Raw genomic sequence first — 27,893 nt, forward strand, 5'->3', positions numbered from 1 at the left:
CTCTTTCTCACAACAGCTTCTTTTGTCCTCTGCTTCTTGGTCGTCTTCTGTTAATTTCTGGCTCTGTCTCTAATCATTGCTTGCGGGCATTAATTTTATGTAGATAATCAACACTACACTGAGCGAAGAGCTAACTAGAGAATGCTCTTGATGGAATGTATCGGGTGTTCTTTAAAGGTACGCTCCTGCTCGTATTAAAACCAGTTTGAAAACACCCAAACTCCAAGAGTTGTACATGTGTACGAACATACCCCGCTTGGAACACTGACCCACACTCTACAGCCTGCCTTAGTTCTCACTGAGCAGAGTTGGAGTTGTTTTCTTTTTACATTTAGTCAAGTTTTGACTAAATGTTTTAACATAGAGATGGAATCGAGACGAGGGTTGTGGTGTATGTGTGTGTGTGTGTGGGGGGGTGTGTGTGCGTGTGCGCGTGTGTGTGTGTGTGTGTGTGTGTGTGTGTGTGTGTGTGTGTGTGTGTGTGTGTGTGTGTGCGTGCGTGTGTGCGTGTATGTAGAGCGATTCAGAGAAAACTACTGGACCGATTTTCATGACATTTTACATAAGAGTTCCTGCACTGGGTATGATATCCCCAGATGTTTTATTTTTCATTTTTTCGATAAATGTCTTTGATGACGTCATATCCGGCTTTTTGTGAAAGTTGAGGCAGCACTGTCACGCACTCATTTTTTTAATCAAATTGATTGACATTTTGGTCAAGCAATCTTCAACAAAGTCCGGACTGTGGGATTGAATTTCAGCTTGGTGGCGTAAAATGTTGTTAATTAGTTTGCTCATTAAAGTTGTCATTAAAATCGAGTTTTCCCTACCAGATTTAAAAATGATTGAATCGTATTCCTCAATTCCTCCTGAATTCAAAAATATATACATATGTCATGTTTACTCTCATAATGTGCTCAGAATTACAGAAAATAGGTTAAGTAAGTACTCCGTTCGCACGCTACGCGGAGACGAGCGTGACCCGTCTCGGTCTTTTGATGTGGTTACTCGAGCCTATCTTAATATAGTCTCGGCGATGACTGTTTTTTGGTTTTAATCTGTTACTTTGATGCCGACAGCTTGACTCAATGTTTTTATATCGCTTCACGCGACTTGTTTGTTATTGATTTCCTAAATGCAGATTTACAAAATTAATTGAAGACATTCCACCTCGATAGAGGAAGCAGCACGGCTGTAAGGTTTTGGTATGTGTCCACGTGATAGAAATGTTCCATACCATGTAAAGGCCGGGACAAATATATGTGACCCTCCACCACAGAATGAGTCGCATGTCACCTTTGCATGATTTTCATATTTTTACATTTTCCTAAAGAGTTTTGTATGCTCTATCCAATGGTGAAAACCGTTTAAGAAAAGAGCGAAAACTGTTTGAGTTATAAGCCTGTGACTAAAGTGACCCTCACACTATTACCAGACACTCCCCGGACTTATATTAAGCCTAGCGCAGAACCTCGCGAGGTGACATGCGACTCATTTCGTGGTGGAGGGTCACATATGTGTTTGTTTATACGATGGTTTACACTGGAAAGGGGGTATCTTTAAAAGACTGAACAAAAGCACTTTGTTTGCTCTCGGTTTGGTTTTCTGAACTAGAAGATCCGCGGCTGAAGATTGCAATCAAAGCAGAAGAGCTCTCAAGCAACGGAAACAAGGTGACCTTTCAATTCTTTTAATTTACAGACACAATACTGTATTATTATATGAAGTTTTATATCGCGCGCGTATCTCCAGACTCGGACTCAAGGCGCAGGGATCTATTTATGCCGTGTGAGATGGATTTTTTTACACAATACATCACGCATTCACATCGACCAGCAGATCGCAGCCATTTCGGCGCATATCCTACTTTTCACGGCCTATTATTCCAAGTCACACGGGTATTTTGGTGGACATTTTTTTTTATCTATGCCTATACAATTTTGCCAGGAAAGACCCTTTTGTCAATCGTGGGATCTTTAACGTGCACACCCCAATGTAGTGTACACGAAGGGACCTCGGTTTTTCGTCTCATCCGAAAGACTAGCACTTGAACCCACCACCTAGGTTAGGAAAGGGGGGAGAAAATTGCTAACGCCCTGACCCAGGGTCGAACTCGCAACCTCTCGCTTCCGAGCGCAAGTGCGTTACCACTCGGCCACCCAGCATGCGCCTCCAAAGTGCATGGATGAGGCTGTAGAGGAATCACCCGTGAGTAGAAATATCTTATGACTGTGTTGCCATCATTAACGATTACCTTCTTTTTTCAGGTTGGCTTGTGTCTAAGGTCGTTTTCCAGCTGCATGGTGCAACAATTTCCAGTTTTCACGCAAAACACCAGTGTGGAGATCTTTGAATAAAATTATGTGAGAGCGGGTATATTTGTGACGATTTGATGATTTCGCGCCAAACGCCAGTGTCGCTACTTTGAATTAATGAGGCCGCGGGTATATTGCGACTTTTTCCAGTTCTCACGCAAAACGCCAATGTCGAGACTTTTTATTATGTAAGAGAGACCTTTGAATGTATGAGATCGTGCACAGTGCAAAGATTTTATGTATCAATTAACCCAGTCATAATGGGTGTCGAGAACTTTTGATGTGTGGTATAAGATCTGATTAAAAGCCTTACGTGAAATATTAAGCGGACTTCACATGCTAAACGACACAACCAACGTCTGTAGCCGCTAAAAATGGGAGCAGAATCATGCACGCTTACAAAGTTAAAGCACTACCGGAGAGACGGCTTTTGGAAAGTCTGAGAAAAGTGTATTAACTATAAAAATGCACGTGAACAATTACCCTGTCTGGCCGCTTGCTGCAGTCGTCTAGATAAAGTGATAATGATTGCACATTGCTTTCTTCACAGCACGAAGCACTTTCGTTAAAAACCCGAATGTGAATAATGATTCTTGATGCGTGCGATTATCGATTCTTGTGATTAAGTAAAAACAAAATTGCATTGTGTAATATGTGCGTTGTGGAAAGACAAGGTGAAAAAACGTGAAGAAACTAAACTCATGCACACAGCACTGTGCAATTAAAATTAACATTGGTGGATGTGCGTGTTGAGCTTCAGTCTTGACAACTTTAATGAGACAATTCGTGATGCGCTTGTTCTGCAGGGAATAGTGTGTGTCAACTTTAGTGTCCCTTCTGTCTTTGTAAGTCGGCTCGTATATATGTGATTTGGAAGACGAATACAAAACCTTTCTTAGCAACAAAGTCGGTAAAAGTGCAACATTGATACACATCTCGGCTGACATTTGTTTACCTCAGTATATATCCTCACTCTCTATATCAATCTTCACCTAAAGCATCGTTCTTCGCCATCAGCGTCAATCCATTAACTTCACAATGATATGTGCGATAGAAGCCCTTCAGTCAGCACCACAAACACCACTACGCGCATCTCTCTCCTCTTCAGCCCTCCTCAACCACACCTTCAACAACCTCAACACCGCCATCACAACCATGGTCCTCCTCACCTCCACAGCAACTGAGTAAGACGATTGTTTTCAGACCGAAGCCGACAGAACTGCAAAACGGCTAATGACACAGCTTGAAAAAGTGCAGTTTGCCCTCAGGATCCTTTCTTTATGCTGAGGATTCATTCTTTATAGAGAAGATCAACATTCTTTGCACTGAGGACCATTTCTGACCCTCAGGGTCATAGTTGACACTCATACTTTATACTGAGGATCATACTTTAGTTTATTCTTGACCCTCAGGAACACTCTTCATTCTCATAATCCCTCTTTACACATAGAATCACACTGCGCTCTCGGCATCTCATTCTTCAGCCTTGAGCGTCATTCCAGCAACTCCACGATGAGGTCTACCGCAGAACCTCCGCAGCTGACACCGACACCTTCCGCACCTCTCTTCTCCTCATCAGCCCTTCTGGACAACAGCTTGGACAAGCTCCACAACCTCACCACCATGGTCAGCCCCCACTCCTCCACCAACGACACCGACGACGAGCGCAACGAGCGGCTGGCGGTCATCGAGGTGGCCATCTCCGCCACCATCCTGGTGCTGGCCGTGGTGGGCAACAGTATTGTGGTGGTGTCGCTGATGATGAAGAAGGGCAAGCTGTCCAGGATGCACCTGATGATGTTGCACCTGTCCCTCGCGGACCTCTCCGTGGCCTTCTTCCAGGTCCTGCCGCAGATGATCTGGGACATCACTTACAGGTTTCAAGGTGAGGTCAGGTGTGTGTGTGTGGGGGGGGTGGGGGCAGGGGGATGTGTGTATAAAATTATGTGTGTGTATATATGTATGTGTGTGTGTGCGTGTGTGTGTGTGTGTGTGCGTGTGAGTGTGTACGTGTGAGTGTGTGCGTGCGTGCGTGTGTTTAAGTGTGTGTGTATGTGTGTGTGTGTGTGTGTGTGTGTGTTGCTCTTAGTTAATAAAAAAAAAACACAATCAACCCCGCAAGAATTTGACCTTTACCACACCGGTGACACTGTGACGGTTCCCCTACGCTTTGTGTTCGGTGCCCTGACCCTTTGTGTTCGGTTCCCACTCGGTTCCCACACGCCAAAATTCGCGGACAAAACATCCATTTATGGTAGTATTACGCAATGTTGCTCTCTGAGAATGGTCTTGTTAGATCTGTGAGTGTTTACACTACATGCCTAGGTGCTGTTGGATTGAAGGTTTTTGATATTTTAGCCGTTATTAGGTAGAATGCCTTCCACTTTACTGAAAAACTGCATAATTCGTAGCATCGGAAAGAAATATCCTACCAAAAAATGCCTGCTTGGAACTGTCGTTGGTCCAGCAAAAAGTTCAACATGTCTGTAGCAGACAGCCCAAGTTTCAAGATTGTAGGGCCATCCAAACAGCCGTAATAATAAAAACAACAAAAGTAGTCAGTGAAATTGGCTGTGTTCGGTCCCCCCACACTTTTGTGACGTAGGCGTGACGGTTCCCATAATTCATTGTGTCGGTCCCCACTTTCTGTGTCGGACCCCACTTTCGACCTAATTTCTCTGTGACGGACCCCACAACCAGCCTATTTTGTGTCGGTCCCCACACCTTCTTGGATTTATGACTTGCCGGTTACTTGTATCATTGTATTCATTGAATCTAATTGTCTCGGAGTTATTTTTCAGCAAAAACCGGCAAGGCAGCACCTTTTGTGATACCAAGTAAGTCAGATGACATCAGTATGTGTGTGTGTGTGTGTGTGTGTGTGTGTGTGTGTGTGCGTGTGTGTGTGTGTGTGTATGTGTGTGAGAGAGAGAGAGAGAGAGAGAGAGAGAGAGTGAGAGAGAGAGAGAGAGAGAGAGAGAGAGAGAGAGAGAGAGAGAGAGATTGACACCTTTCCAGATCACTCCGGTTATGCGACACTACCGCGAGCGTCACTACCGCGTGTCACACTACGGCGAGTACGACACTACCGCGTGTAACACTACCGCGTGTCACACTACCGCGAGTACGACACTACCGCGAGTATAACACTGCCGCGTGTCACACTACCGCGCGTACCACAACCGCGAGTACCATAACCGTAGAGAGAACGCATGCAAACTTACTTCTTGTGAGTTTGTGTTCTAACGGCTTTGATTGGAAGCAACCCATTCTATATGTATTCTGATAGTGTGTTCTGATCGTTTTGAGTTCTTGGTTAGCATGACAAACATTGAATTAGTGTTCAGAGAACAGACCAGGCCTTTTTGTTTTATATTTCAAGGAAACATTTCAACCTTTGCCTTCAGCCATGGAAGTCATAAAATGACACGCGGTAATGTTATACTCGCGGTAGTGTGACACGCGGTAGTGTTATACTCGCGGTAGTGTCGTACTCGCGGTAGTGTCGTACTCGCGGTAAGTTCTGTTTCCGTACCCGCGACAGCGGCAGCGACAAAAGAAAACGCGCGCAAACGCGTGACGTGTTTCCGTACTTGCGTTTTAAACATGCGGTAAAATCTGTAAACTCCCGCGTTGCCGCGCGACAACGCGAAAAAATCGCTCCAGGACCCTTTCAAAAAAATCGCGTCGCTTGCCGCTTGTCGCGCCGCTAACGCGTCGCGCGTGTGGAAACACTCCTGGTCATTTTCTATGTGCTTGATTTTCGTCGCACCGCTGGAAAAACGCTGTCGCGGGTACGGAAACACAACTTTAGTGTGAGACGCGGTAGTGGTACTCGCGGTAGTGACGCTCGCGGTAGTGACCAGCACCCGATCACTCCACATAAACGCTGGTTCTGGTTGCATTGTGCCGCTGACATACAGCTAATAGGATTTTTACACCCCCGGTATAGGGGTGTGTATAGGTTTCACTCGATGTGTTTGTGTTCGCAAGTAGATCTCAAGAATGAACGGACCGATCGTCACCAAACTTGGTGAACAGGTTCTATACATTCCTGAGACGGTCCTTACAAAAATTGGGACCAGTCAAACACACGGTTAGGGAGTTATTGGTGGATTAAAATTATACAAGGCCTGGTATAGACGGACACCCCCGTTGGTCAAAGGGAAATAACCATTCTCACTGCCACCAACTGAGAAGGTTATTTCCCTTTGACGGGGGTGTAGTTCCTATCGGAGGAATTTCTTGTTTTAATCCTTTTGTGGTATTGCTGATGATGCTGAACATGTATTTTACTAGTTTACCAATATGTATCTTTGACCCTGATAGCCTACGAAAACGGAGCAATCATGGCCCAACATTGGCCCAATGCTGAATTTATTGGCGCGGTGTTGAGCCTTAGTCGGGCCGTTTTCGTAGGCTGTCAGGGTTTATGTAGCCTTGTTCCATTGTATTCTGACTGTCATAAAGTAATTAATTTTAAGGCGTAAGGGTCACCCAGAATTTGGAAAAAAATTGTTTTTCAGATATACTAAATAATGATGTTGCCAAAAGCTAGAAAAATATCTCTATTTTCATGTGCAGTTTACATTTTGTCTCTAGCATACATAGTTTTCTTGCAATAAGTGCTCAAAGTAGGTTGGTGGGAATTAAAAATCACTGGCCGAAATATCTAAAATAACAACAATCCTTTTTGCGCTGAGCTGCTGGAAAATAATAAGCCTAACCTATCTCTCTGGTTTACAACAACCGTACAACGACTGCTCCCTACAGTTGACGGCAAGATGGCGGCTTTCGTGCATTGAAAGTGAATTTCGCAGCGAATTATCGAGCCTACTGTGAAAAGAGTCAATTTTTTGAGAAAATCATCATGTTTTATGTGGTGAAAGTTCGCGCGAAATCACAGAGCAGCTACACTGTCTGCATGATCAACTTTTTTAAATATTCACCTATTCCATTGAAACTTTGCACATCAAATGTTCACTGGACTGGCTATAGTTCGTTCTAAAATGAAGCTGATAATCAGAAAAATAGAATTTTTTTGATTGTGTGATATATCATAATAATATATAGAATTATAGTATTCTTTGCTAATGCTACTAAAAGCAAAATTTCCAACAAAACAGAAAGCTTTTAGAACATACTGTAGGTAATGATGCTTTAAATATGAGTGCCAATTTATTTTTCAATTGGACACATACTTTTTCCCCAAGAGTGCATTGAAAAATGCTAAAATTAGCATTTTTGCAGGTTTATTTTGCCCATTTTTTTACGAACTAAATAATGTTTTCAGTTGTTCTACTTAATTTAGGCATTCAAACTTGATGTTTTCTGAAAATATAATGATTTTTGAAGAAAACTACCAAATATCAAGCCAATTCATTGATTACAAGTGACTGAATAAAAAAATAACAGTTTTGGTCCGACAATCTGGGTGACCCTTACGCCTTAAGAGAAAGCAGTCATGAACACAAGGAGCTGGGAAAAGTTGCCTCTTACAACAAGCGTGGATAAAGACACATACTTGACACAGGCAAGTACTCTTTTTTTTTTTCAATCACCACTAGAAGTCCCTGGGCAGCATTTTGCTCTGAAAACTGAATCTCACATACGACAGGTGGATCTTTTATTTTAAAAATGTGCCAAATTGCATATCTCCAAGGCCGTAAGACTAAGAGTAGATATTGGGAAGGCCAGTTCAAGAAGGTGTGGGTGGATCAACACATAATTTGCTGGTATACTGGGAACCGTCCCAGAGATAAATAATGTTATATATTATTTGTGGCATTAACTAATAAAGTTAGTCTCTCTCTCTCTCTCTCTCTCTCTCTCTCTCTCTCTCTCTCTCTCTCTCTCTCTCTCTCTCACACACACACACACACACACACACATACTGATGTCATCTGACTTACTTGGTATCACAAAAGGTGCTGCCTTGCCGGTTTTTGCTGAAAAATAACTCCGAGACAATTAGATTCAATGAATACAATGATACAAGTAACCGGCAAGTCATAAATCCAAGAAGGTGTGGGGACCGACACAAAATAGGCTGGTTGTGGGGTCCGTCACAGAGAAATTAGGTCGAAAGTGGGGTCCGACACAGAAAGTGGGGACCGACACAATGAATTATGGGAACCGTCACGCCTACGTCACAAAAGTGTGGGGGGACCGAACACAGCCAATTTCACTGACTACTTTTGTTATATTTAGTCAAGTTTTGACTAAATATTTTAACGTAGAGGGGGGAATCGAGACGAGGGTCGTGGTGTATGTGTGTGTGTGTGTGTGTGTGTGTGTCTGTGTGTGTGTGTAGAGCGATTCAGACTAAACTACTGGACCGATCTTTATGAAATTTGACATGAGAGTTCCTGGGTATGAAATCCCCGAACGTTTTTTTTCATTTTTTTGATAAATGTCTTTGATGACGTCATATCCGGCTTTTCGTGAAAGTTGAGGCGGCACTGTCACGCCCTCATTTTTCAACCAAATTGGTTGAAATTTTGGTCAAGTAATCTTCGACGAAGCCCGGGGTTCGGTATTGCATTTCAGCTTGGTGGCTTAAAAATTAATTAATGACTTTGGTCATTAAAAATCTGAAAATTGTAAAAAAAAATAAAAATTTATAAAACGATCCAAATTTACGTTTATCTTATTCTCCATCATTTGCTGATTCCAAAAACATATAAATATGTTATATTCGGATTAAAAACAAGCTCTGAAAATTAAATATATAAAAATTATTATCAAAATTAAATTGTCCAAATCAATTTAAAAACACTTTCATCTTATTCCTTGTCGGTTCCTGATTCCAAAAACATATAGATATGATATGTTTGGATTAAAAACACGCTCAGAAAGTTAAAACAAAGAGAGGTACAGAAAAGCGTGCTATCCTTCTTAGCGCAACTACTACCCCGCTCTTCTTGTCAATTTCACTGCCTTTGCCATGAGCGGTGGACTGACGATGCTACGAGTATACGGAAAAATGGCAGCTACTTGACTAAATATTGTATTTTCGCCTTACGCGACTTGTTGTTTTTATTATTACGGCTGTTTGGATGGCCCTACAATCTTGAAACTTGGGCTGTCTGCTACAGACATGTTGAACTTTTTGCTGGACCAACGACAGTTCCAAGCAGGCATTTTTTGGTAGGATATTTCTTGCCGATGCTACGAATTATGCAGTTTTTCAGTAAAGTGGAAGGCATTCTACCTAATAACGGCTAAAATATCAAAAACCTTCAATCCAACAGCACCTAGGCATGTAGTGTAAACACTCACAGATCTAACAAGACCATTCTCAGAGAGCAACATTGCGTAATACTACCATAAATGGATGTTTTGTCCGCGAATTTTGGCGTGTGGGAACCGAGTGGGAACCGAACACAAAGGGTCAGGGCACCGAACACAAAGCGTAGGGGAACCGTCACAGTGTCACCAGTGTGTTTACGTTCTCTGTCCAAACCAACACACTTTAGGTCTCTAAAATGACCTATTTTTCGTTCTCTACGACGTAAAATACTGACAGAAGCAATCGTCTTGCTTAGTTTTCGTCCGTGATCAGAGAGCAGGCAGGTCTGTATGATGTGATGTGTTGCTTCATTATTAATCAAGATTTGTTTTCTCCAGTTTTAAACCGACGGAGTGCCCTTTGCAGAACCATATCTTATTTCTTTCATTCTGTCATTCACTCTTTCTTTTTTCCTCATTTCTCTTTCTTTCTTTCTTTTTTTCTTTTGTTCTTTCTTTTCGCTGTCATTTTCCCGGCTTCCTGATACTTGATGTGTAATTGAGCTCTTTTTTTATTTTTTAGATTTACCTCTATATGTATTTCCCACTGAGGAAGATGCATTCGCATTCTTTGTAGTCTTCCAGCAGGTATATTTCTTAGTAACGGGGTTTTCTCCTGTCGTCTTTGGTCATGAGAGGTAATTTCTTGTCGTGTTTGTCTTTTTCTAGTATGTGATTAATGAAAGCTTCACGAGGAAAGCTCGAGGAATTCGATCTCTATGCGAGTGATTTACTGGGTTGATGAACTACCATCCTCTCAATTTCTGGTCCGTGCCCTGTGCCTCTTATCTAATTTAAACTCTGCAAAAAGATATTGCAACATTCATAGCCGTGCCATTGCATTCAACCCGTCTATGCTGTTCAAGGCACTTGGTCAGCTGGCGTACAAAATATGTCGCAATATTTTTTTTTGCAGAGTTTATAATTGCCTTTCTGTCTGCCTGTGTGTGTGTGTGTGTGTGTGTGTGTGTGTGTCTGTGTGTGTGTGTATGTGTGTGTGTGTGTGTGTCTGTGTGTGTGTGTGTCTGTCTGTCTGTCTGTGTGTCTGTCTGTGTATCTGTCTGTGTATCTGTCTGTGTGTCCGTCTGTGTGTCTGTCTGTGTGTCTGCGTCACTGTTGTCAATGCAATACAGTCGGCCATTTCTTGACGATTTCTTCCCATGTGTTCATGCTACTCATTGTAACATTTAAGTTACGATATTTATGTTGAGTATAAATAGCAGATATCGATCACTAAAGATTTTGATCGACGTTTGGTCACCAGCCTATCATTCCGGCGTTAAGTTGTATACTTTCCTTCCAATGTCACTTTAAAAAGACCAAAAAGCACTGTACTCATTAAAATGACTAAGACGGAACAAATAACGGCGACGTTTCGACCCATAAACGTCGCCGTTATTTGTTCCGTGTTCGTAATTTTAACGCGAGTAGGCCTACAGTGCTTTTTATATTTAGTCAAGTTTTGACTAAATATTTTAACATCGAGGGGGAATCGAAACGAGGGTCGTGGTGTATGTGCGTGTGTCTGTCTGTCTGTGTGTGTGTGTGTGTAGAGCGATTCAGACTAAACTACTGGACCGATCTTTATGAAATTTGACATGAGAGTTCCTGGGTATGAAATCCCCGAACGTTTTTTTCATTTTTTTGATAAATGTCTTTGATGACGTCATATCCGGCTTTTCGTGAAAGTTGAGGCGGCACTGTCACGCCCTCATTTTTCAACCAAATTGGTTAAAATTTTGGTCAAGTAATCTTCGACGAAGCCCGGGGTTCGGTATTGCATTTCAGCTTGGTGGCTTAAAAATTAATTAATGACTTTGGTCATTAAAAATCTGAAAATTGTAAAAAAAAAATAAAAATTTATAAAACGATCCAAATTTACGTTTATCTTATTCTCCATCATTTCCTGATTCCAAAAACATATAAATATGTTATATTCGGATTAAAAACAAGCTCTGAAAATTAAATATATAAAAATTATTATCAAAATTAAATTGTCGAAATCAATTTAAAAACACTTTCATCTTATTCCTTGTCGGTTCCTGATTCCAAAAACATATAGATATGATATGTTTGGATTAAAAACACGCTCAGAAAGTTAAAACAAAGAGAGGTACAGAAAAGCGTGCTATCCTTCTTAGCGCAACTACTACCCCGCTCTTCTTGTCAATTTCACTGCCTTTGCCATGAGCGGTGGACTGACGATGCTACGAGTATACGGTCTTGCTGAAAAATGGCATTGCGTTCAGTTTCATTCTGTGAGTTCGACAGCTACTTGACTAAATATTGTATTTTCGCCTTACGCGACTTGTTGGTCTTGTTGTTGTTCGCTCTCACGTGCAGTCGCCATTGTTTATTTGCCAATGTCACTTCATCATTCAGCGACCTTCGTGGTGTAGGCCCTACCACCTAAGCGACTCGGGTTTGATTCTCGGTCGGGAGACCTTTTTATTTTGTTTTATTTTTGGGGGGTGTCTTTTTGTTTGTATGTTCCAGCACTGTTAAGATGCCTATCTTCCTGCGAGCAGCAGAGACGTAGGGTATCATTTCACACTCGGGTTTCCAACCGAACCAGCCATATCATGACTCCTCCTCCTCCTTCCGCTGCTCTTTGTCGGTTATGAAATTTTTAGCGGCATCCTGGCGTTTTGATGTGACTTTGTCTCAGTCTTTCAGGCGTTTCCGGGAGTGTACGATTACCAAGGCAGACTGTGTTATAAACACATTATACTTAAAAATCAAACGAGGTACCTGCAGCTCTATCTCCGGTGTGATGGGTACATTAACCACCACTCATCAAATGTCAAACGAAAAGGTGGACAAAGTGCATTGAGCAGCTCCATGATCCTTTGAGAATTCACAATGCCACCCTTCATTTATGTTTCGTTTTACTCCTGACTACTGCACTCATCTTTAATACAAGTTTCATAATATTATTCCCTCTTGACTTCATAATCCTATCCCTGATGCATGTACCACTCTTGCATCGTCAATAATGACCATGTGTTATCCCATCTTCAATACCTGTTTCACATTCTTCTTTCATTTCACATTCCCATACAAAGCTCATGTCTAATGTTCCTCTTCCCTTTCTCCACACGTTTCCCCTGCACATGGTTTTCTATGACTTGTATAATGTTACAGTAAATTTTCAAAACTAGCCAGGAAATTTACAAAATCCCTGAAAATTGTAGTAAATTTGTAAATTTACTGTTTCATTCGGGGATTTTGTAAATTTGTCGAATGCATCACACAGTATGAATGTTTCACATATTCAACCAGTACATAATGAACCTCCTTTTCTGCAGGCGGGGCATTCCTGTGCGGCGCGGTGAAGTACCTGCAGATAGTGACCATGTACGCCTCAGCCTACGTCCTGCTGTCCACTGCTGTTGACCGCTACGTGGCCATCTGCAGACCGTTCCTCAGTCACAAGTGGACCTCCCGCCAAGCCCACCTCATGGTCATGGTGGCCTGGCTGGCTTCGCTCACCTTCAGTCTGCCGCAGGTACAGATATGCTTTTATTTCAAGCGGGCGTCTGTTCTTAATAAGCAAGGATGTTTGCGATTCAAAGTTTCATTCTACCTGAAAGCCAGTCTTTGATAACCCATTGTTTCGGCGTAAGACACACACATGCTCTCACGTGCCCAATTTTGTCATCGTTTAACTGAGCAAGCTTTGCGTTTAGTAATGCTTTTGCCATCCTTTCCAGGTAAGAGACAATGCACTTATAACTCTGTGAAGGTACAGTACGCATATTATGTGTGTGTGACTGCGCAATCCACTGCTTAACTGGTGTGCAAAAACAATAGAGGGTCAATTGGCAAACAACAGAAGATTGAGTACATTTGTTTGAATGTGAGTAAAGGTCTAGCATTAACCTTGTTTCTGTACTCCACAGGTGTTCATCTTCTCGCTGAAGGAGCTTGAGGAGGGAACAGGGGTCCACGACTGCTGGGCCAACTTCGATCCTCCCTGGACCCTCAAGCTATACATCATCTGGAACACCCTCAGCGTCTTCATCGCTCCGTCCTTGACACTAGCCGTGCTGTACGGGCACATCAGCTACGCCGTGTGGAGCAGCAGCAAAATGGCGGAGAACAATGCACCCAGGTATGCTCTCCAGCTGGAACTGGATCTGAATCTGATTAATATACATTCACTGCTCACAAACCCCGTAACCCACAAGGGTCGTATGGGCACTGCACTGACCCAGCGCTGTACCGGCTCCACCTCTGCAGTACATTGCAATACCCAATGATAGCTAGCTCAGCGTTTTGGAGCAAAGTTTGATAACACAAAACAAGTCGCGTAAGGCGAAAATAATACATTTAGTCAAGCTGTCGAACCCACGGAATGAAACTGAACGCACTGCATTTTTCCACCAAGACAATACTGCTTCGTCAATCGCCGCGAGAAGGAAATCGCTCACCTCCCACGTGCAAAACGCAGTGAAATAGACAAGCAAGAATAGCCCGGAGGAAAACGCGCTTTTCTGTATTCTTTTAAATTGTGTTTCTTTTTCTTTCTTTATTTGGTGTTTAACGTCGTTTTCAACCACGAAGGTTATATCGCGACGGGATTTAAATTTTCTGAGCTTGTTTTAAATACAACATATCATATACATATGTTTTTGGAATCAGGAAATGATAAAGGATAAGATGAAATCGTTTTCGGATCGATTTCTTAAATTCTAATCGTGGTACTAATTAACCTGTTTTCGAGTCGTTAATTGTGATCACATCTTAAGAGTAAACATGACTTATGTATATATTTTCTGATTCAGAATTTTATGAAAAATATGATGCAATCGATTTTGAATCTCTTTGCGAAAATTTGATTGTAATGACAACTTTAATGAGCAAACTCATTAACTAATTTTCAAATCTCTGAGCTGAAATGCACGATTAAAGTCCGGGCTTCGTCGAAGATTACTTGACCAAAATGTCAACCAATTTGGTTGAAAAATGAGCGCGTGACAGTGCCGCCTCAAGTTCCACTAAATGCCGGATATGACGTCATCGAAGACATTAATCCGAGAAAAGAAGAAAGGGTCTGGGGATATCATTCCCAGGAACTCTCATGTGAAGTTTCATGAAGATCTGTGCAATAGTTTTCTCGGAACCGATCTATACACACACACACACACACACACACCACGACCCTCGTCTCGATTCCCCGTCTCTATGTTAAAACATTTAGTCATAACTTGACTAAATGTAAAAAGGGGAAAAAAGCCAATAATGTGTACAATCCCGTGCAAGTTGTTGATGTCTACTTTAGGCGTTTAAAACATGAGACATTCTCGGGAGTTGTTGTGTGCCCTTCGGTAACATACTGGATGGAAACAAAAACAAATGTGCTCAACATGTGTGGGAGAGAATTATGACGACTGAGCAAAACATCTGTGATTACTTGTTATCGATTGACTCCTTCTCCTGCCGTCAACCCTGACCCCTTCGATTTTGCGGGGGAAATTTAAAAAAAATTAAAACAACAACCACCGGGCTTAGGGAAAGATAGCCTAGTCCAGAAAAAATAGAGAGAACAATGAAGAAAATTAATGCATAGGAAACATAAGTACTCAAAAAACAACAACGGTGTGCGCAAGTTATGCGAAAGTAATCGTCCGGCGCCAGGAAGGCTTGAGAAGAAGTAAATGGATCACGCGATCTTCAGACCAACCCAATTTACAATAAACAGAAATGGACTAGAGAGCGGGTGGGTGGTTCGAGGGGTGTGGGGGTGGTTGGGTGGGATGGGAAGCTAATGGCGCATATGTAGAATTATGCAATCCCGACCTTATTCACCCAGGTTCCAGACCATGCTTCTACGCGCGTTCGCATGCACCACGTATACTTCACTAATCTTCTTTCGATACATCATCGGCCTGTCGGCAGCAGGTTAAATTTCCAAATATGTTTTACCAGAATCTGCAGCATCTTGATAAATAGCACACCTTGACCTTTTCAGCATGGCAGTTAAAACTTCGTTGCTTGGCCAGAGGCTGAATTCAGGCAGAACGACAGGTTTAATGAAGCGACGTGCAAAAGCGGACTCATGCCTTCTACGAATAATTGATGGGTACAAAAAGCTATCTAAGAGCACTCAAGAGATTAAAGTTTAAAACCGATCATATTTTTTACGTGGCGCAGAGACATTTGCAGAGACGGAGAGAGAGAGAGAGAGAGAGAGAGAGAGAGAGAGAGAGAGAGAGAGAGAGAGAGAGAGAGAGAGAGAGAGAGAGAGAGAGAGAGAGAGAGAGAGAGAACAGACGGAAGGACAGACGGGCAGTCAACAATCCAGATAGGGAGAGGGAGTGTCGTAATAAGGAGGCCAAGAGACGTGACCGTCAATAGCGTGCTTTAATAGCGAATTGATGTGCCATTCACAGCGAAAATTGCACTTTGTGCACAACACTCCTGCACACGAGAGAGTACTTGACCCTTATCCCCACAGGGAGAGCTAAAGTACATGAGTTGTAAGGGTTCTGCCTGAGGTAGAGTAGGCGAACACATGTGTCACAAACAATGTTCAAATGATGGTATTAAAACAATCTAGATCTTGAAAATATATCGTATTATTTGTGGTCTCTGTTAAATAGGTATACACCCCATTCCACAAGGAACAACACCGCTCGGCAGCACACGTGCACCACCAGCACCGCCAAAGACCTCAAGCAAGGGAAGACAGCGTGGCACCACGGCGCGTCTAGGACTGTGGCTGACAGTCGCTGTTCACCGTCAGATGTGGGGAACGGCCAAACCACAGGGGCATCACTGCATACTTCGACTTCTGCTGTTGCCCTTAAATCCTCCCTGGACTCAGACCATGCAGGAGCCGCTATGAATCAGACAGATTTGTCAAATTTCGACCGCCGGAAGTATCCCACTGACGCCAGCCAGAGTTCGTCTTCTTCGGCTGACCTCACTACCTCAACGCGACTCCTCGTGGGACAGGGCCACGTGACCGGCCGCACACGCGCAGGTCCGATCGGAATATCCCGCGCCAAAATCAAAACGTTTAAGCTGACGTTGACTGTTGTGGTGTGCTACCTCATGTGCTGGACGCCTTTCTACGTGGCGCAGCTGTGGGCGGCGTTTGATGAGAACGTTCCCTATGACAGTGAGTATGAGTTGACGGCGATGAGTATCCTCCTAGTCGTTTTACTCCGGATCACTCGGCCCTCCCCCACCACCCACTCTCTCTGTCTCTGTCTCTCCCTATTTGTCTCTGTCTGTCCGTCTGTCTGTCTGTCTGTCTGTATGTCTGTCTGTCTGTATGTCTGTCTGTCTGTCTCTCACTCTCTCTCTTTCTCTCTCTCTCTCTCTATCTTTCTTTCTCTGTCTCTCTGTCTGTCTCTCTTTCTCTCCCTCTCTCTCTTTCTCTCTCTCCCTCTATTTCTCTCTCTCTTTCTCTCACTCTCTCCCTCTATTTCTCTCTCTCTATGTCGGCCTCTCTCTTTATTTCTCACTGTGTCAATGTTTATTTGTGCTCATGTGTACGTGTGTACGTGTGTGCGTACTTACCATGAGATTCACTTGCTCTAGGCGCTATGGATACACTCGCCCCCCCTCCCCCCCAGGGGTCCTCAGATTCAGTTCGTCATAAAAGAGGAGGCTTTAAAAATGCAAAACGTAATCAAAAGAGTTCGAGATTGCGATTTTTACACAAATCAGGTTCGTCAAACGAATCAAAAAAAAAGTGGTCCCCATACACCAATGCCAGTCCAGTTTTAACGTTCAGTTAACAAATCGATTCGTTTCTTTTTTTGACTCTGGGGACAGCAGCCATCATATCCCTTACGTAAAATAATCATCAGACGAGACAGCCAAAATTAATCACCGTGGAAAATCAGGTTAGTGTGAACTTCGTGCTTTGACCAAGAATAAAAGTTAACATTTATAGTTGTTGTTTTTCAAGTTATTTTTTTCTTGAATCGGAAGCCAAGCCAACATTTTTGTTTTAAGGATCACGAATGAGCAGCTCATTCATCAAAGAAAGCCTCCCCTACGGCAGGCAACCCTTGTAAATCACACACTTGAGAACCGGTAGGAAGATCATTTTTCCCTTATTTCATGTTAGTGTGTGTAACCTTGCCCACTCTCTCTCTCTCTCTCTCTCTCTCTCTCTCTCTCTCTCTCTCTCTCTCTCTCTCTCTCTCTCTCTCTCTCTCTCTCTCTCGTTCTCTCTCTCTCTCTCTCTCTCTCGCTCTCTCTCTCTATATATCTCTCTCTCTCTTTCTTTTCTCTCTCTCACACACACACAACTCACACACACACACAGACATACACACTCATATGCACGCACATACACACACACTTACACACACACGCACATACAGACACATATACACACACACACACACACACACACACACACACACACACATACACACACACACACACACACACACACACACACACACACACTTTCTCTGTCCGTCTCTCTTTGTCTCTGTCTTTCTCTCTCACTCTGTCCCTCTCCATCTCTACCTCCCACTCTCTGTCTTCAATTTCTTTTCTTCTCCAAAGTGCATCCTGTCGGTTGACGCCGGGCCATTGTAATGTAATGGCGGCAAGATCGCCTTGACTTCAGGGAATTATAGAGTGCTGCCGACCGTAATATGTCGCCTGTGTCTTCCCCGAAGCCTTAATATACTGGAGAATAGGTCAGTGCGTTGTTTCAGGATCACATAGTACTTCCTCCTTCAACCTCTTGGTATGCCTAAAGCCCTCAGTCTTCTTTCCTCCCCCTGCCCCCCCCCCCCCCCCCACCCCCCCTAAAGGTGATATATGTGAAAGGTTTATCAGCCGTGCTCTGTACGTAAATATATATATATGGCACTGTGAGTCCCTTCAGATGTGTAACGGCGGTGTCAATAATGCAGGGAAGTTATAGAACGCAAAAGAGCCTGCATAATCAGGTTTCATTTTGTTTTGTTGTCTTTTTTCCCACTTTGGATGACGGCGTCTTCAGACAAATCAACGAATCTCGTTTGGAAGAAACGGCTCATGAAAACAGTATGTTTGATTCTGGAATTCTGCGAATGGTGAGGGAGATTTGGGTTAAAAAAAGGTCTAGCCCTTCCTTAATTATCATCATTGCAAATATGGTACATTTAAAGTACCCCACTTTCTTAAATATTGTCAGATGTCTGATTTGCACATCCCACAGCAGCGTACGCGCGCACGCACACACACACACACACACACATACGCACGCACGCACACACACACACAAACACACGCACGCACATGCATACACACACACACACACACACACACACGGACAAAGTTTGATTATTCATATATTGAGCAAAAAATGGGACCTGTAGACACGAAAGCTTCAAACTGTATTAATTCAACATGAAAGGGACTAAAATAATCACATATGAATTCCCTAGATGAACCGTTTCAAAGGAGTCACGGAGGCAACCGACTGGCTCCAACAGCTTCACTTCTGAACACTTGCTCTGGCACCAACTCTGATGATGAAGATCGGGCCCTTGATTTTTTCCCCTCCGGTCAATTCTACCTTATTAGTCGCTGGTTCCTATCGTTTTTTATTGGCTTACTTGCCCCTTCGAAGAACTTGTTTTCGTTGGGTTCTCGGTTATTCCTTTAATAAAGGGCATCCACTTCCTATCTTCAAAGACTGGATAGTGTTAGATAAAACCTCCAGTCTCTCGCTTCTTTGACTTTATTTTCCTGATTGGAATGCTTTCTTTTTTAGCTGATCAAATTGATTTCACGGAGAATTGCCTTGCTCTGTATGCGTCGGGTGTGAATTTATTGAGCTGCTGTTAAGTCCAGCCAATTTGACGCCAACAGCCTTTCATATGATTTGAGATGCATCCTCTCCTTCTAGGTTTTGTTTATATTGGTGCCATGACGATTGTTTGTATTATTTGTTTTGTTTTGCCAAGATAAATATTAACCAATTAACACAAAATCAAACAATATAACGAAACAGAACGAAAATCAAATGAGCATCAGTTGCAGATAGGGGGAGAGAGAGAGAGAGAGAGAGAGAGAGAGAGAGAGAGAGAGAGAGAGAGAGAGAGAGAGAGAGAGAGAGAGAGAGAGAGAGAGAGAAGAGAGAGAGAGAGAAGAGAGAGAGAGAGAGAGAGAGAGAGAGAGAGAGAGAGAGAGAGAGAGATTTCAACTGATGTCTATTGTTTTGTCCTACGCGACGGGAAACGTCCTCTTGACCTTGAGCGTTTGCCGTTTCGAAAGAACGAGGAAACAGCAAACACAATTTGGAGAACGTGGTTCGCTTTAAAGCACGCTGGAGGCAGATGCAACTTTTAGTGTGAAAACTTTTCCCAGAATAAACTTTCCGATGAACTCAAACAGAGTTAGGGGGAGATCGGCAAACTCACTCTATTCCGAGGTAAACTAGTTCCAGAGGAAAGTGCTGGTGCAAATGTCCGCAGCGAAGTCTGATATGGCCAGCACATTCCCATTTCCGTCCAAACATTGAGAACTTTCTGGACGACATAATTATGTATCATTAAGATTTTACCATCGGAGGAAATATCAAACTCTATCGCTTGGATTCAGAGGGGTAGAACGAAAACGCGATGTCACACATTTTTGCAGCGAGCTTTTCATTTTTCTGAAGCTCAGGGTGCTAATTTTTCGTTGTAGGCCTATTCTTGATTTCCAGTTTGGAAAAAAAGTTCAGCCGTCGATTTCCAGTTCGTGACTTCCAGGCATTACTTGTAGTTCTAAAACTTTCAGCAATGTATGTTCAGGGTTAGGGCCCCTAGGATTTTCAGTTGAAGGTTTGGACATAATGTAGCCCCCATTATCCCTGAGGCCAGCACGTTCAAAAGTTAAAGTCCAAAAGCCGTCGAAAAGTTTCATACAAACACGAGTTTTGTGGGGAATTCACTGGTCTACACAGTAGCAGAACATGTCAAACTTTTCACTGTTGAACGGATTCCAAAAGAAAGCGTTGATGCTAATTTCTTTTGTGAATGTTTGGTTTTCTCGAAAAGCCAGTACATTCTGATTATAGTCTAGACAGTTAAACGACCCTATATAAGATATGCTGTTGTTTGATAGCTAGTCCACGTTAGTGAAGAATGTCAACTTCCTCTGCACGGTTTTAAATGTGTCCCAGAGTAAAGCTCTGACACGAATTCCTGCAGCCAGGTTTTTATTTCAAAAGGATAGCATCTTGAGATTATAAGACCTAACAGTTTGAAGTCTCTTTTGAACGTGCGTTGCGTCTAGATTCTGTGATAAACAGGAATTCCAAGCTCTGCGCGGGGGCAAACCGCTTCAAAAAGAAAACAGTAACACCTTTTTGGACCACATTTTTCGCAAGGCATGCAACATTAGGGTTGTAGCCCAAACGGTGTAAAATCTCGTTACACGTGGCCTCTGGTCAGAACTGACAATAGAGAACCAGGGAAACGTATTGAAAGCAATATGGCCAAGCGTGCGCCTGCATCTGAACTGGTCATAATTTCACATCAGAGACTGCCTTCTCCCCCTGGGACAGTGATAACAATAAAGTACCTTGCCCGTTGCAGCCAAACGGTCAGCAGAAGTGCACAAGTTTAGCTAAAACGGGTAAAAAGGAACCGTAAATTATACATTACATCTGCAACGCGAACGCTTTGACATGTGAAATGTATTAGGAACGAATCAGGAGAATCAGTTTTGGGTCAAAAGAATTGAGTTGTAGGAACGGGGAACACAGTGAATACCAATCGAAGATGTCAAAAGTAAAATGAGTGAATGAGTCACTTGTCAAAACAAAATGGAAACACAACAGCAACCAGTTTGGGTAAATTCCTTATCTAATTTTCATCAGACAGTCGCTGGTTTCACCAGGATGATAAGGATAAGATAGTTTGTCATCAGAAGACGGAAGTTGGCCGATTACATAGCACATTGTATTCAAAGAAAATCACACACAATGACACTTTTCATTTAAGAAGTGTTTAAATATGTGTCGGATCCATAGTGTTATATTCGCAGATCGCTATCTTTCTTTCTTTATTTGGTGTTTAACGTCGTTTTCAACCACGAAGGTTATATATCGCGACGGGGGAAGGGGGGAGAGGGGATAGAGCCACTTGTCAATTGTTGCTTGTTCACAAAAGCACTAATCAAAAATTTGCTCCAGGGCTTGCAACGTAGTACAGTATATGACCTTACTGGGAGAATGCAAGTTTCCAGTACAAAGGGCTTAACATTTCTTACATACTGCTTAACTAAAATCTTTGCAAAAATGGACTATATTCTATACAAGAAACACTTAACAAGGGTAAAAGGAGAAACAGAATCCGTTAGTCGCCTCTTACGACATGCTGGGGAGCATCGGGTAAATTCTTTCTCGTCCCAACCAATATGGGACTCCCCCCCGCGGGGGGTCGCAGATCGCTAGCTAAAGAGACTTGGATCACATTTCTGTGAGGATTGACCGTACAATAATTGTTTACAGTTGTTTGCGTCCTTTTTCTTCTCTGAGCCGGTGTAACACGAGAAAATTACTCTCACGAGATTTTTACTCCGGAGTAAATATTTCGTACAAAAATGTTACTCCCTTTACGAAAAAAGTACTCCCCCATCACACGAGAAAATTACTCCCCACGACAGGTGTGTTCCGAGTCAACATTTCGTACACAAATGTTACTCCCCTGACGAATAAATAACGAATAAATTACTTCACCCTAACACGAGCAATTTAACTTCCCATGCCAGGTGCACGAAATGTTTACTCCCTTGTCCCTTGTTAGTCTTGCTGGTGGAAGGGGTGAAGGGAGGGCCAGGCCTAGGGTAGCGCGACATTCGTTTGCGCGAGATCACATATTGGCATTATCCCTTCGCCCGCATCCCATTTTTGCGTACGAGATTTTTTCTGGAAGTAAAAAAAATGGGGAGTACAGATTTCGTAGAGGGAGTAATTTTTTCGTTCCTTGAGGAGTTCTTTTCTCGTACGAAAGGTGTACTCGGAATAAGAATTTCGTACGAAATGTATACTCCGGAGTAAATTTTTCGTGGAGTAAATATTTCGTGTTACACCGGTATGACTCTTTGTGCAAATGATGTCTTGTGTGACCTCCAATTCGATAAACTACCAATCCGAATAACCCAAAGAAGCTGCAAATGAAATAGAACGAAGCCAAAGTGACGCTTAAGATGACTTTCGAGTCGCAACTTCACTTCTTTTCCATGTCCCAGTTTCTCTCCAATGTCAAAGTGTAACGCTTTACTTCGTCTTGAATGATGTGGGTGTTTTAACATCTTTGACCGCAATATGTCAAAGAAACGGCAAAACAAGCCACCGCCTAAGTATCATACTTTGCATTTCTCATCTCCCAGAAAATCGCATTTGTCTCTGCTTGCTTTCGTCTGTGAAGAAGCCACAGTAAAACTAGTTACAGACTCATTTCGTGCCTGATGTCCGTACCTTTGCAATACGTGTTTGCTTCGGCTGATCGTTTACATCTTGCACCTAACACATCGTCAACAGTGTCACGAAACATTTTTTAAACGCAGGACATGTACTGTATTACGTACTTCACGCCCACATTGTACACATTTTACTGGCTTCTAGTGTCATACTGAAGTGTTTTTTTAATTGTATTATTATTAAGGCTTGTCAATCCCACGTATGGTCCGGAGGCTATTTCAAGATTAACAAATCGCGTGAAGCAATACAAAAACATTTAGACAATCTATCGGCATCACACTAAAAGATCAACACCAAACACCAGTCACTGCCTACTCTACATTTAGATAGTCTCGGCTAACCATACCCGAAGACCGAGACGGGTCACGCTTGTTGCCGCGAAGCAAGCAAAAGTCGTACTTATTTAACCTATTTTCTTTATTTCTGAGCACATTTTTTGAGTAAACATTACATATCTCTATATTTTTTAAATCAGGAAAAGTAAAAAAAATACAATGCACTCAATTTAAATCTGTTGATGAAAATTCGATTTTAACGACAACTTGAATGAGCTAACTAATTAACTAATGTTTACATTTTCAAACTGAAATGTTATCCGACTGAGTCAAAGATTGCTTGACCAAAATAGAAATCAATTTGGTTGGAAAATGATGTCGTGACAGTGCCGCCTCAACTTTCACTAACAGCCGGAAATGACATCATTAATACATTTATCGAAAATAAATCCCAAAAAAACGTCTGTGGGTATCACCTGCTAGAATGTGTATTTCATGACGATCGGTAGAGTAGTTTTCTCTAAATCGCTCTACACATACACACACACATACACCCACCACCCTCGTCTCGATTCCTGGTCTATGTTAATAAATGTAGTCAAAACTTGACTATATGTAAAAACAAAGCAAGAAAGTTCATTTCAAAATCCCTATGGGGATACATGAAAGAAAAATGTCAGTTACGTATGAAAAGAAAGTTGATTAAATGAAAGTTACCTCCCTTCCCGTGTATGCCACCTTCTAATTAACCATTGGTATACGTCCAGGCTGCTACATGAGGTAAAAACATCCTTCTACTTGAAAACGTACCAACATCTACATCCCGTTGCTTTCTGTGCTGAGTGAAAACATTTTGCTGAACTAATTTCGTAACAGAGACATCTTCGAAATGAAGTTTGTGGGCGAAAATCCCACACTGCGCAATAAGGGGACAGGCTGATATTGTTTTCTTGTTTGTCTATAAGCGGAAGGATTCTCTTATTCAAAAAAAAACCAAAAAAAAACAAAAAACCGAACAGCTCTGTGGCAGCTCATGTCATGGTTTTTATGCGAAGGAAACCATCTTTAATGTGCAGCTGTCATAACTAGTACCTGCACTTAGCATGAGGCGAACAAATATCCGAAAAGGGAAATATAATTGAGGGAATATTCCGATTAATGGGTACAAAGTGAGCTGTAAAAAGTAATTAGCCACTTTGAGTAACGGACACTAATTGAGATAACTGCTCGCTCGATGGAACCAGAAATGCATCCGCTCAGACGGAAACACGAATAAGTTTGTACAAGGACGTTGAATAGAGTGTATAATCCTGCTCTTTGGTCCGGGTTTAGCTTTTTTTTTTATACGGTTTGGCCAAGTTTTAACAACACTCAAGGCCTTTTTTGTGGAGGTTTACTTTGCTTTATGTAGATCTTATTTAGGACCAGAACTTCCTGTTCGGTTTATTTGAGGCTCATACTTTCTACCAGTGATATTTTCATCATGCACGTCTGGGTGTACATTTCGGGCAGCGTTTTATTTTTTGAGAGCCATTAAGAGCCACTTACAGCGTCACGCAGCTAAGTGTGAGCTTCCTTACATGAACAAATGTCCTTGACGTCAGCACTTACCCATACATGTTTAGGGGAAGGGGGCCTATATTGGACATCCTTATACTTTTATGGGATTTGGTTCCATATCATCTTCAATATCTACTGGCCGTATAAAATTTCATCTCACACGGCATCACTGCAGAGCGCCTAGAACTGTACCCACGGAATATGCGCGATATAAGCCTCATTGATTGATTGATTGAATATCCTAATGGAAACATCATCAGACGATAAAAGAGTAGCGTTAGAACGAGTCCGCACTCACTGGTAATGCAAATCAGTGCCGTTGAGTACAAAAAGCCATTTGAAAACGTGGTCTTAATGCGGCACGGTGTTTCTATGAAGATTTGTTTGTTTGTTTGTTTGTTTGTTTGTTTGCTTAACGCCCAGCCGACCACGAAGGGCCATATCAGGGCGGTGCTGCTAGCCGAAAACTGTCAACAACAACAAAGAGTACAAGGAGTTGTCGGCATTAACAGCGACATTGAATCTTTACATCTTGACATTTGTGTATGACAAAATTCTTATTAATTTGAAATGTTGTAAGACAAAGAAGCGAATCTTTAGCCGACTGAAGTTGAAACTTGTTGCTTTGTGGCTAAATCGTGTAAAGAATTATCTTGCCATTTCGATAGCAATCTGGAATAAGTTAAATGCATACGCTGTTCACATGACCAACATATCGCCGAATTTGCCTTGCCAACTTCTGGATCAATTTTTGATGACATATTTCTGTTGAAAATAGGTCATGTAAACTGCGCTTTTGAAAAACGGTACGGGCCTGCTACATATATACCTACCAGTTGTGCCAATATATCCACTGGTCGACAACCAGAACAGAACGGGTCCGCTATGTTTGTTTGTTTGTTTGCTTAACGCCCAGCCGACCACGAAGGGCCATATCAGGGCGGTGCTGCTTTGACATATAACGTGCGCCACTCACAAGACAGAAGTCGCAGCACAGGCTTCATGTCTCACCCAGTCACATTATTCTGACACCGGACCAACCAGTCCTAGCACTAACCCCATAATGCCAGACGCCAGGCGGAGCAGCCACTAGATTGCCAATTTTAAAGTCTTAGGTATGACCCGGCCGGGGGTTCGAACCCACGACCTCCCGATTACGGGGCGGACGCCTTACCACTAGGCCAACCGTGCCGGTTTCTATGAAGATACATCCCAGCTTAGACGTTTGTAACATAAACCAGACAGTATTTTAGCACGTGAACACATACCAGGACAAATGTATACCAAAACCTTGTGATAAAAACATAACCAAAGCTTATATAGATCTAATAGAAAGGTCGAATGATGTGATAATGCTTGGATGGTTATCAACTTATATTCAAGACTATCCTACCAGGTAAGGAACATCAGACCCTGTCAAGAAAAGTGAATAAACAAAATGTTTGCAGCAATATGGTATACCCACCACAATTTATCGAACCATAATGTTTGTTCCTGTGCCTAACCTGTTTTCGGCACTGAAATCAATTTGAAAACAAGAATTTTGTTTTTAGAAGAGCGTAAAAAGGAGGTGGCTCGCTATAGAAACATGCCCAATATAGGACCCCTTCCTTGAATAACTGAGTTGGTCGGGTGGTGCAGAATTGCCGTCAAGCTTAGACACACATCTGCTTCCAGTCCTGTCGTCAGAGTTCCGCTTCGAAGGCAGTCCCGAAACCCCTGCGTCTTTGACAGCCTGTTGCGCTATATTGCATTAATTTTTTTAGGACACGCCGTTGCGGCTGCTTTTAATCTTTTCATGCACACATAGTTTCTTTGCACTTGCTGCCAGTTATTTTGTTCGGAGGAACCTTTTTCTCCTAGCTAGATTCAATTTTCGTGCGACATGCGACAGTTTGGTAGGAGGTTACTCCATGGGGAAGCATGGTGACGAAATAAGATATTAAAGCGGGACGTCTTTAATTTCACGCATAGAAACCAAACGGACAAGACCAGCAAGGAAAACAAGAACACACAAAAACAAGAAGTGACTTAAAAACAGAAACACCGATACTTAATGTAAAATACAGACACACATTTTTGTTTTAGAATAAGTAACAACAACGACAAACAAGTCGCGTAAGGCGAAAATACAACATTTAGTCAAGTAGCTGTCGAACTCACAGAATGAAACTGAACGCAATGCAACGCAGCAAGACCGTATACTCGTAGCATCGTCAGTCCACCGCGCACGGCAAAGGCAGTGAAATTGACAGGAAGAGCCGGGTAGTACTTGCGCTGAGAAGGATAGCACGCTTTTCTGTACCTCTCTTTGTTTTAACTTTCTGAGCGTGTTTTTAATCCAAACATATCATATCTATATGTTTTTGGAATCAGGAACCGACAAGAAATAAGATGAAAGTGTTTTTAAATTGATTTCAAAAATTTAATTTTGATAATAATATTTAGATATTTAATTTTCAGAGCTTGTTTTTAATCCACATATAACATATTTATATGTTTTTGGAATCAGAAAATAATGGAGAATAAGATGAACGTAAATTTGGATCGTTTTAGAAAAAAATAATTTTTTTTACAATTTTCAGATTTTTAATGACCAAAGTCATTAATTAATTTTTAAGCCACCGAGCTGAAATGCAATACCGAAGTCCGGGCTTCGTCGAAGACTACTTGACCAACATTTCAACCAATTTGGTTGAAAAATGAGAGCGTGACAGTGCCGCCTCAACTTTCACGAAAAGCCGGATATGACGTCATCAAAGACATTTATCAAAAAAAGGAAAAAAACGTTCGGGGATATCATACCCAGAAACTCTCATGTCAAATTTCATAAAGATCGGTCCAGTAGTTTGGTCTGAATCGCTCTACACGCACGCACACACGCACACACGCACACACACACATACACCACGACCCTCGTTTCGATTCCCCCTCGATGTTAAAACATTTAGTCAAAACTTGACTAAATGTAAAAAGTGAAACGAAACAAACAAGCAAAAAACAACAACTTACAAAGAA

At 42.2% G+C, this 27,893-nt stretch overlaps 1 protein-coding gene across 1 annotated transcript in view; it reads left to right on the top strand.

Moving 5' to 3' along the window:
* The first annotated feature begins 2,267 nt into the window (after nt 1-2,267).
* The window catches only part of LOC138956036 (cephalotocin receptor 1-like), a 30,623-nt gene continuing 4,997 nt past the window's right edge, over nt 2,268-27,893 (top strand). Inside the window, exons 1-4 of the mRNA XM_070327504.1 lie at nt 2,268-4,200; nt 12,914-13,113; nt 13,508-13,719; nt 16,211-16,731. Coding sequence (XP_070183605.1) covers nt 3,828-4,200; nt 12,914-13,113; nt 13,508-13,719; nt 16,211-16,731 — 1,306 coding nt within the window. The 5' untranslated portion in view covers nt 2,268-3,827. The remainder of the gene's footprint in view (nt 4,201-12,913; nt 13,114-13,507; nt 13,720-16,210; nt 16,732-27,893) is intronic.

This window comes from Littorina saxatilis, unplaced genomic scaffold (genome assembly GCF_037325665.1).
Source record: "Littorina saxatilis isolate snail1 unplaced genomic scaffold, US_GU_Lsax_2.0 scaffold_670, whole genome shotgun sequence".
NCBI classification, from domain to species: Eukaryota; Metazoa; Mollusca; class Gastropoda; order Littorinimorpha; family Littorinidae; genus Littorina; species Littorina saxatilis.